Source organism: Strigops habroptila, chromosome 10 (assembly GCF_004027225.2).
Source record: "Strigops habroptila isolate Jane chromosome 10, bStrHab1.2.pri, whole genome shotgun sequence".
In the NCBI taxonomy this organism is placed as follows: domain Eukaryota; kingdom Metazoa; phylum Chordata; class Aves; order Psittaciformes; family Psittacidae; genus Strigops; species Strigops habroptila.
Window position 1 is genome coordinate 41919863 of NC_046359.1, and position 11038 is coordinate 41930900.

An 11038-nucleotide genomic window follows, 5' to 3' on the forward strand; every position below is an offset into this window, starting at 1 on the left:
CAGTTTCAGTCCCTCAAGTGTATTTCTTTTCCCTATGCTCTGAATGATGTATTTTTCTCAATGGCTTGGCTCTGTTTCTTGCAGCATACAGCTTGTCTGTGCAATGCTGTTATTGCATTGTTGAAGGTACCCCTTTCGTTTCAAAGGTACTTTTTTCAAAAGCTGCAGTCTACAAGTATTAAGGTAAGTACTGCTCAAATGTGGCCTGAAATCTCTCTTTATAGAGTCTATCTTATGAGAAAAGCCTCCCTGAAGGCACAAAGCTGTGGCATTTTTAATGAAGATACTTAACTGCAAATAGCATCTGGGGTTATCTGTTAGGAATAACTTCAATAATATGTACATATGGTCATTAAGAACCACCAGACTGTGGCTTAGGCAAGTAGGATTCATTTCTTTGACTGCAAAGCCTTAAAGAGAAAATCTAACTGGAATTGTTGATTCTGAGTCTGCAAAGCTAAATAATGTTCTAGTCCTAAGAAGGCAACTTTGATACATTTGTACTGGTTTTCCTTTAAAAAGCAACATTTACTATCTTGGAAGAAAATGGTAATGTTTATCAGGTGACTGAGTAAGAATGGCTATATGTGACCTGCAGTGGTCATCATTTTCTTTACTCAAGTGCCCCTTTTGATTGGGAAAAGGGAAAGCCTTAAGATTTTTACTGTTTACTCTTACTGCATTTTACTTCTTTGTTCAGCTTAGTCTGTACTTCCCTGGGCTATTTTGTAGAAGGCTTTATCCACTTCTTTTTAAGAAGTGCAATTAATGAAACTGACAGACCACATCTGGTACTGGTGTTGATGCTTGTTAATTATTACAGTAACGATCCTCACATAGAAGTTTTGTGTTTCCATTTGCTGGTTTCTCTTCCAAACCCCTCCTTGGAATTTTTGCTATAAGAAGGTGTTCTGTTTCATCCTGGAATTGTGTTTGCTTTCCTGGAGGTGTAAAATCACATTTGTAGCCTGTTTTCTTGTGTTTCAGCTTGCTCTATCCCCATCTCCGAGGAACCCAGCAGAACCTATTGCGGTACAGAACAATCAGCAGTTGGCTCTAAAGGTGGAAGGAGTGGTTCAGCATGGCTCTAAACCAGGCCTCTTCCGTAAAATCCAGTCCGTCTGTCTAAATGTCTCTTCAGTGCTGCAGAGCAAATCTGGACAAGACTATAAGGTATATAGATAGAATAGAGTCAGGAGGAGTCTTAAGATTTCTTGCTGTGTTTTCCTGCTCTTTTGTTTGGCTCTGCTTTAGCAGAATTTCAGGTTGAAATGAGCAGGTTCTTCTGTAATCCTCTCACTCTGGGCAGTTGGCATTCAAGCCCATGCCAGAGCCAGGCAGAGTGTATGAGATTTTTAAGTCTGCTGTGTGCTGATGTGTTTTTAGTAACAGCTTTTCCAAACAAAAGAGGCTTTGTGATGTTCAGAACAAGTCATTAGGAATCTGCTTGAAATTGGGGAAAATTCAGCCTAGGTACATACCATATGAAACCGCAAAGGGAAAAAGGCAGAAGTAGATTATTCTCTGCCATGTGGACTCCAGAACTTCTTTATCCTCATTTTAAGGGTGGATTTTTCCATTTGTTTATGGAAACTGGGAGGACATGCTGTCCAAATTAAATAGCACCTGAGGAGATGCATGTGAAATGCGAGTCAACAGTTTTGTCAAAGACTGCATGTCAGAAGTTAAGGTTCTGCTAACGTGTGACATTCAGTGAGAGGCCTGTTTTGGTGGGCTTGGGGTGGTTGTGTTTGTTTTGTTGTTTGGTTGGGAGGTTTTTTAAGGGGGGAAAGGAAAAAGTTGCTTTAAAAGATGAACAGGACTAGGAAGTGTGTGATGTTTATCTGACTTGTATTGGTCTGTGGATAACTAGAACCTCAGGGAGAAAAAGACTTGTTAGCTACCTTGCTTTTGTGAATAGATATCAAAAGAATGCATTCATCAATGATAAAACGTGTCAAGCTGGTTCGAACATGCACATACATTGGTTAGGAAAACTGAGGACAAAGATTTTTCTCTTATCTCTCTCCCCTTCAAATGGAGAGCAGAAAACTTACTTGAACAGGTTTCTACAAAATAGCATTTTAACCTTCCGTGTGTTCTCAGATTCCTATTGACAACATGACCAATGAAATGGAGCAGAGGGTGGAACCACACAACGACTACTTCAGCACTCAGTTTCTGTTAAACTTTGTGATACTTGGCACCCACAACATCACAGTAGAGTCCTCTGTAATAGATTCGAACGGTATTGTCTGGAAAACTGGGCCTAAAACAACAATTTTTGTTAAATCTCTTGAGGATCCCTATTCCCAGCAGGTTCGTCTGCAGCAGCAGCAAGGACAGCCGCCATCGCAGCAGCAGCAGCAGAGAACAGCATACTCACGGTTTTAATTCCCAGAAGGGACTCGATCCTGGTCAATGGTATTACAGTTTTTCTTGGACACTTCTTTTTGTTTTTTTGAAAGACCTACAATTTTAACCTTCTCTTAGAAAATCTCAGACGCCAACTTGTGCTTTTTAAATGATCTCGGGTAAATCTGAACTTGATTCAGCAGGAGCAACTGTATTCACATTTCCTTTTAATATAAGAACTTCTGCCCCATCACTTCTGTTCACAAATGTGTGGCAGCAAGCTCCACAAACCCTGACAGCAGGGGACACTAAGAGCCCTTTGACTGGTACTTTCTTTGAGGCACACAGGTTCTAATCTTAGGCTTATGGGACATCAGTGAACACTTTGGATAGTTATTTGGATAGTTATATACAGAACTGAGTGTAATACCAAGTCTGTATCTCTTAATGTGAAGGAATTAGCAGGAATATCCAGAGGTTTGGGGTTTTTTGTGACATTTTAGTAGCAGCTTCTAGTATTTGTCTGGTGTATGTGTATTACTACAATTCAGCAGCAGTACCCAATGCATGCATCTGAAAGGAAAGAAGTTGTGTCTCACTTCTCATACCTAGTTGTAGAGGGAGTTGCTGTCTGGGGAGTCTTACAAGAGGCAGAGTTTTACAGATGGGAACAATAACTGTTTCTCAGATGATACAGAAGAGATTACTATGTTGTTTTTCAATCTTCATGCATTTTGGAAGGCTTTGGTTTTGTTGGAGTTTTGTTTGTTCTTTGAAGAGAAAATTGCAAGTTGTCATTTGTTTTAACTGCTTTGTTTTTAAAAGGGAATTTTATATACCAAAGCTTTGTAATCTTGTGTACTCTTTGACCAACTCAGTCAATCTTCACTGTTACTTTTACAGGATAACTTGAAGGAGAATTTTGCCAATACTAGAAATTGATTCAGGATAATTTTGGGAATATGCTGCTTCATACATAGTTTTCATGCCTCTTTTGAGGCGTAAAAGGCTGAACTCTGCCTCTGTCTGGACTCTCAGGCAATAGATCGCATAATGTGTCCTTCACCTAGTCCTCAAAACTAATCTCTGCTCGTCACTCTGCAGGAAAGTAGGACCCACTTGAATGGGGAGGAGGAAGGATGGCACTCCTTACAGACTTCAGTTTGTAAATGGTGTAATACCTCTCCTTGGAGCATAAATTTTCAGTTACTTTCTCAGTAAATTCCTAGGATGCTACTGCAAGTTGATTTCAGTGTAGAAGCTGACTAGAGCTTGCAGATTCAGCTTGCCTTACATGCAGAGAAAATGATAATGAATTGTTTGAAGCCTAGCTTTCTTTGGCATAGCTGGACGAAGAATTGTTTTCGCTCTATTTTCCCGTAATAGTTGCTTAAGAAATCAACTTTCTTCCTCTTGGCTTGAGACTAACAAAGAGTTGGAAGTATGATGGTAGGTTTCGTAATAGCTTGGTCATGCTGTAATACTGAGCAGCAAAGGTAATTGGGATACAAAGTGGAAATAGAAGACTCTCAAAATCAGTGGAAGATTCAGCAGCATCCTTCTTAAAGCTCATTTTTATTTTGTGCAGGAGATGGAAACTACCCCTACCCCTGCCCTTCAAGCTGCCTGAGGGAAGTGGCAGTTGCTTTCCCCACTTTTATGGTTACTTAGTTTTGTGTGTGTGTGTATGTGTACAGAATCATAGAATCATAGAACAGTTTGTGTTGGAAGGGACCTTCAAAGCTCATCTAGTCCAACCCCCTGCAATGAGCAGGGACATCTTCAACTACACCAGGTTTCCCAGAACCACATCCAGCCTGGGCTGGAATGTCTCCAGGGATGGGGCATCCACCACCTCTCTGGGCAGCCTGTGCCAGTGTTTCACCACCCTCATTGTAAAGAATTTCTTCCTCACATCCAGCCTGAATCTCCCTCTTTTAGTTTAAACCCATCACCCCTCGTCCTGTCACAACAGGCCCTGCTGAAAAGTCTCTCCCCACCTTTCTTATAGGCCCCTTTTAAGTACTGAAAGGCCGCAATAAGGTCTCCAAGCTGATCAACCCCAACTCTCTCAGCAGTTCCTCGTGGCAGAGGTGCTCCAGCCCTCTGATCATTTTTGTGTCCCTCCTCTGGACCCTCTCCAACAGGTCCATACAGGTGTGTATGCACACTTGCATACATGTACCTAAAGCTACATATAGTTACGTGCTCCAGAAAGAGATGATTCCTCTGGTGTTGTGCATGCTGTCTGTCACATTGAAGATCTGAACTATTTGTGATGGGTTGGGTTCTTTCATTAAAGTCATAGATCGGTGTCTTAACCACAAAACCCTCCTTAATAAGAAAAAGAAAAAGACTGAGAGGTCAAACGTTTCTTTTTTTAAATCCTGCATAATGAATGTGTGTTTCTTGCTGTTATTGACCAATATGTTGCTGGAAACCTGTGATGGCAGCATTCCAGAACAACTCAGAAACAACTCAGCCTTTCCTCCTAAGTCATTAGATGTTTTACAGTGAATAGCTAACCTTGGGAGAAGCCCAATAGGAAAAAAACTTATCCAGGGAAATCCCTGACCTCACCTGAGGCTTCATGGCCTGTGAATCAGTAAGATTAACCCTACTGCAGTGGGAAAAATGGTTCCTTCTCCAGACAAGCTTCTTCACCTGATCTGAAAGGCCTCTAGAATTTCCAGGAACTTGGATCAATTTTGGAGCCAGGCAAATAAAACTGAAGTCTGAAAACCTGGGTGCTTGGTGTGGGGGATTGCAGGGTGAGCGTAGATGCCTTCTGGAAAAGGGCGAGTAGCATTTATTGGAGGTGAGTTTGCAGAGGAAGGTGGCTTGTTGTGCGAGTATCTAATTCCTAACCCCCTGAAGGGTTGCCCATGCTGGCTCCTTTGCAGGTTCGTTATGTGTGGGTGCTGATCAGGCAAGACCCTGGACCTGTTACTATATTGTCCTTCTGTGGAAGCAGTGGTTTATGTGGAGTTTGTAGTGAGGTTATTCCTTGGGTGTTTGTTTTGTTTGTTTTCAAACACTGTGTGTCTTTATTCCTAATACACTTTGAAACACACTTTGCAAGCCAAGGTTTTCACAGAAATCAATGACTCAAAGCCCCCAAAGAGAAGTGAAGAAGGGTGTTACAGTTACAGCAATGCACAGAAAGCCATCAGCAGTGAATGTGATCCTTGGCTATTAATAGAAGCAGGGAGGCTATCTTGCTTGAATCCTGCATTCTGTTTCTGGTGCCTGTGCTTAGAGATGTGCAGCAAAGAATCTAGACAGTACTTCTATGATATGGACCCAAGTTGAATGTCACTAGTGTTTCCCAATAAACAAAGCAGTAACTTGGTCACTCTGCATAGCTGCATACTGATAATGGGACACAATTCAGCTCTTCTTCACTTACTGGCAAAAGAAAGAAAATACTCAGTGGCTAGACACCGGTTTGAAGCTGCTGCTGCGAATTCAAACAACAAAAAGGCTTATGCAGGCAGCTACCATCATCATCTAGTTTTCATCTAGCTCTGATAAATTCTTGGCTGGGGAAGGTGGAGATGATCAAATGAAGATGACAGGAGGTATTCATAACGTGCAGTTCTGCATTAAGCTAATAGCAATGGTTCCTAGGCTCGAGAATTTAAGCTGACTTCTCTGTGGGTGATGGAGCCAGATGCTCTCAGAAGTACTTACTACTCCCCTTCCTGTGACCCTGTGCTCAGACATACCAGAAAGTGTCATTCCTAGATTCCTGGCTGACCTCTTGCTCAAGGCAGTGTGGAACTCAACAAGGCGAAGGGAAAGAATTTCCCGTCAGATTCTGCCTTCCTCTGGAATTTAGTGTGTAACCTCCTGCTAAGGTCATTTAAGTGTGTTTCACAAGTGATTCCCTGAAGTGTCACTCACTGTGGGTATTCAGGGCACCTGAGACTTCCCCTTCTTCCCAGTTCTGTTTCCTTGGTTATGCACTCAAAAACCAAGGACTGAAGCGCCTTAATTTAGCTAAGGCTTTTGGATCTGATAGTGGATATATGTTCACTTTAACCTGATTTTCTGTACAGTTTCACAGGACTTAACAGGTCTACAAGAAAGCTCAATGATCCTTTAAATATATGCATAAACTTGTAAAATTACTTTCTTTACTGATGTCACAACTTGAGTTTAAAAAACCCAACAAAACTTACTGAAGAATCAATAGGATTTGAATTAATTATATTGCATTCCCAGAATCTCTTCTGAATGATGTTCACCACGTGTCTATATAGAGAAAGAGAGATCTCATACGGTACAGCATGAAGCATCTTGCCTTCAAAAGTAGCTGTGTTCCTTTTCTGGCTGTCCTCTTCCTGCTGGCCCACAGTGCTTTGCTGTCTGCTCGCTCAGCATATCGACACACGTGCCCTTTTAGCAGCATCTTCCCAAACAGTCTGTTCCTTCTGTGGCAGTGCAGGTGCAGTAAGATATCTGCATTGTCCAAACCAAGTGTAGGGGGGGAAATAAAGGGGGGATGTGTGTTTTAAGAGCCCTGCCAGCTCACAAAGCAGTTCTGAGTTGAGTAGGGCCCAAGAACTGGTAGTTCTCTCTGCCCAACTGCTGTAACGCAGCATCCAGCAGTGTTGGAGTTGCTCTTCCTTCACCCGCATAGGTGCCTCCAGGGACACAACCTTAGATGCTAAGCAAAAGGAGACTTAGCCAGAACCTTGGCCTATCTTAACCTTCAAAGCAGAGAGAGTGATAGAAGCACTTCTTAAAAGCAAGGGAAAAACAAGTGTTCCATTGCTTTTCTTACAAGATATTACACAGTGTTGCGGTTACCTTCCTCCCCATGTGAATTTTGAAGCCAGGTGCTGGTTTGTGTTACTGGGAAATAAGCTTGTTTTGATGGTGACCCTAGGTAGCTCCCGAGTTCTTTGTGCTCCAAGAGATCTCTCTCTGACAAACAGCAGCTGCTCAAACTCACCACTGAAGTCACAGCTTACAGTGAGCACTCAAACCAGCTGCTGTTCTGCGTGCTTCAAAGGTGCTCTGCGCTGCTGATTGTCAGCAGAGTGCTGAGAAATAGCAAGTGTCATCGTGGTGGTCTCATTTGCTTTTAGGGTAGTCGTTATCTACCCCTTGCTTGCAAACCTCAAAGCAATGCTACTGAAATGAAGGGCAGCTTGGCTGTATGTTAATGGAGTTTCCAGTTAGCCTCAGCCTCCTGATCCAAGGACCTTAGACAAGGTAAGAAGAGTGTTCCATGAATATTGAGAGAAAAATCTTTCTCAGGCTAGCAAGATAATGAGCAATGCCTTAAACTCTTAGTCTGCTGGACACCTAACTGTAGTGAAAAGCAGTTTCTGTGTTCTTTTTTGTCAATGTTGAACCTGAGACCTAGAAGAGCAGTCAAGGATATACCTCTTCTATTGCGTAGAAATAAAACTTAGGCCATAAGCACCTCCTAGTCTTAAAACTAATCCTATCCTTTTCCTTTTTTCTTTTTTCTTAAATGGATAGGGAGTCTTACATACACATTCCCTCAGATTTGAGTTTGTGGTTTTCAAAAAGCCTTTTAAAACTCTGATTAATAAAAGCAGTTATTTGGGGGTGTTTCTATGGGTATCAGTGGTGAGTACAAAGCTCCAAAGAAGATTTGTGTGGGTTGTCTGATTTAAAATATATTTGCTCAACAGTTTAATTCCATGACTTGCTGGCAGCCCAGCTTACAGACTCCTTCCCTGCCTACTAGAAGTCCTGAGTTTAGGAATACAGTTAATTTGAAATTAATGGCTGTCCATACTTAACAGCTTCTAACTACAGGGCAAAAACAATGAGTAGCAGTTGAGCTAGAAGAGACTGTCTGTCGTAAATATAAACTGAACGGTGTGTGGATGGAGGGACTCTGCCAAAGACGATGGGTGAATCAGGGTATAGTTTTCGTGCTTCACTTCGCTCAGTGGAGGGGTGTGGTGTTGCTGATGCGGCTCTTTCTGCAGCTTACTCCTGCCTTTGTCTTTGCTCTTTGCATCAGATCACGAGTTTATCCAGGTAAAAGTTTCATCTTTAGGGGGGTGTTTCAGCTGAATCAGCAGGCTTGGCTTGGCTGACAGTGCAGCAACTTCACAGAGCCACTACAAGGAAGGTGCTGGGGAAGATATGTGGTGTATCCTTCAAGTAATAATCAACTGTTGGGCTGACTGAGCACACATCTGTGGTGTATTTCTGTATTTAACACCAATCTAGAGGGAATAATCTGTTCGCACTGACCTGTAGCATTTCTGCATGGCCAGTTTGAGAGGGCAGAGATCACTGCAGCAGTGACCAGCCTTCCCATCTGCTGTGAGGCACCACCACGGCTGGGGCAGCAGAAGGGGAGGAATGCCCTTGTGGAGCAGGGGATGAGGCCAAGCCTGCAGTGAGTTGTCAGTCTTTGCTCTGGAGTGGGTGAGGTGTGCTTGAATGTGCCCTGATTTGCCAGCAGTGCATATGGGCAGCAGCTAACAGTGATGAGCGATGACAGCCATCTGAGTTGCCTGGTTTTACTAAGTCTTAAAGTATGCAGATGTCAAGGTTCTGATTTCACGTTATTTGTTAGTTACACTGGTGTTATTCCTACATGAACACTTTGAAAGTTTGGCTAAAGCCAGGCTTTTATCACTTGATCTTAAGTCCACTGGCACTATTTTTGTAGGTGTGTATTTGCAGAAATTGGTCTGTGCAAACGACAATGTTCAGACTAGGTGGTTGTGTACTGAGTGAAGCAACAACGTGGATGGGGACCTCTCGCAGCCAGTCAGTCACCCACTGCAGACAGATGGGAAATTCCAGGTGTTGTAATAATCCACAAGAAATGTTGTCTGACCTCTTCAGAAGGTCTCTTTCCCTCATTTCATGAGGCAGGAACAAAAGCTATTGTAATAAATTATACTAATTACAGTTAGTAAAGCCATCACTCTGAGACGTTTTTCCTCAGCCAGCGTGAACTGAGCCTGCCTGCAGCGTATAAACTCTGATAGCTGATTTCCTTTGTGTCTCTGTCACCGATAAAGAATGGATGTGCATTTCCATCCTTGCAGAGGAAGAGATTTACCTGACAGTCTTCATGTCCTGTAGGAGAGATGCAGAACCTTGCCTTGTTTTGCCTGTTGTAAGCATTTGCATGTTCGTGTGGACAAAGTCTTTGTGAGTTGGGTAGGCATTTCTGAGAGGGTTAATTCTGAGTGCATCTGGGTAGAACATCCCACATGATAGATCCCCTAGAGAGAGTTGTGTTTCTGTTAGCATGTGTACAGTAGGTGAAGAACAAAAAGATACTCCCATTTTTATTTCTGGGGGGGGAGTTTAGTTGTCTTCCTGCTATTTTTGGCCTGACCTTCAGAAAAGCACCTAGTTATTGTGTGTTGGTTTTCCCATTGAAACAAAAAAACCCCACAAAACAAAACCGAATCCTAATTCCTTATGGTTTGCTGTTTTAGTAATTCGTTGGTCTTATGGAAGTACTAAATACTGTTCTGCTGTTTTGTGGGGGGATGTTTTCCTTTTTGTATAGGAAAAAGGAGGTCCCGTGACTACTAAGAGTGTCGCAATACCCACAATAGTTCAGCTTGGCCAGATAACAAAACCAGTGCAGAACTTGCACAGCAGTAACGCTTTTGAGAAAAGCTATTTCAAAATGCCATGTGGATGAATCAATCTTCCCCCCCAACCCCCTTTTTTTTTGAAAGGAAATGAAAACTTATCTCAATGAGAACTTATCTCAACCAAACCCAGTGTTGCAACCCAGGTACTTATGTGCAGCTCTGTCCTTTAATGATATGAGTGTACTAAATGGCAGATGGGAATGTTGATGATTCACTGAATGTATTTATGTATACGCGTAAACACTACCTCACCAGAAAAACAGCTTCCCAAGAGGGATATGGGAACTTAACATTTGTTTTCAGTGGAGCCCATTCTGCAATGCAAACACAGAGAGCTCCTGCTGTGACAAGACAGATGGGAAAGGTGATGCCTGCCTCATCACCTGAAATGTGCCTTTCTGCTTCTCTTGGGGTTTGTGCTGTCTGGACATTGCCCTTTTCATTGTGGCTAATAACAGCAGTTCCAGGCTAATAATCTATTACCAAATCAGCCACTCTTTACCTGTGGTACAATGTACTTCTGATTTTGAGTTCTCACCTACATGTGACCACTTACCTTCTGCTGGCAGAGCTGAGAATATCTGACATGAAAAGCTGCTGGGAGCTTGGCACCCTCTTCCTCTTTAAATCTTTGAGTGCCTCCAGCAGCTCCAAGGCAGCCCAGGGAGAAGTTGGCATTGCACTCTGCTGTGCAATCTGAATGCACTTTAAAAATGCCATTTTAAATCTCTTCAGCTTTTACTTTCAGCTGCTTCTCCACAATCACAATAGCCATAAGTTATGTTTTGGATAATCTTATTCTTTATTTTTAGTACTTGACTCCGGGAAGTGTGGCTTAAAAAAAAGATACGTTAAAAGGAAAAAAGCAAGAACCAAATGTTCAGTAAAATCTGTCCTTCTGACAATATTGTTGGACAATTCAGTTAGCTGTGATTTGGCCTTCAGATGTCCAGTCTTGCTGGGTTGTGCCTGACATACTTGGCCATTCAAGGAGTAAAGGAACAGCAGAGTAGGACCTCCATAGAAGTTTTACAAGCCAAGTGTCTTCCACTGAAAGTGTAGGA

General features: G+C 42.4%; 1 protein-coding gene across 3 annotated transcripts in view; it reads left to right on the plus strand.

Moving 5' to 3' along the window:
- The window catches only part of INTS7 (integrator complex subunit 7), a 32252-nt gene extending 22712 nt beyond the window's left edge, over window positions 1–9540 (plus strand). For 2 of the 3 annotated variants that reach the window (XM_030498847.1, XM_030498848.1), the window contains exons 18-20: window positions 85–183; window positions 988–1173; window positions 2107–3893. In XM_030498847.1, the coding sequence (XP_030354707.1) occupies window positions 85–183; window positions 988–1173; window positions 2107–2394 (573 nt within the window). In that variant the 3' untranslated portion in view covers window positions 2395–3893. Of the gene's footprint in view, window positions 1–84; window positions 184–987; window positions 1176–2106; window positions 3894–8596 lie in introns of those variants that run through there. The other variant, XM_030498849.1, reaches the window with a different exon arrangement.
- Window positions 9541–11038: the final 1498 nt, after the last annotated feature.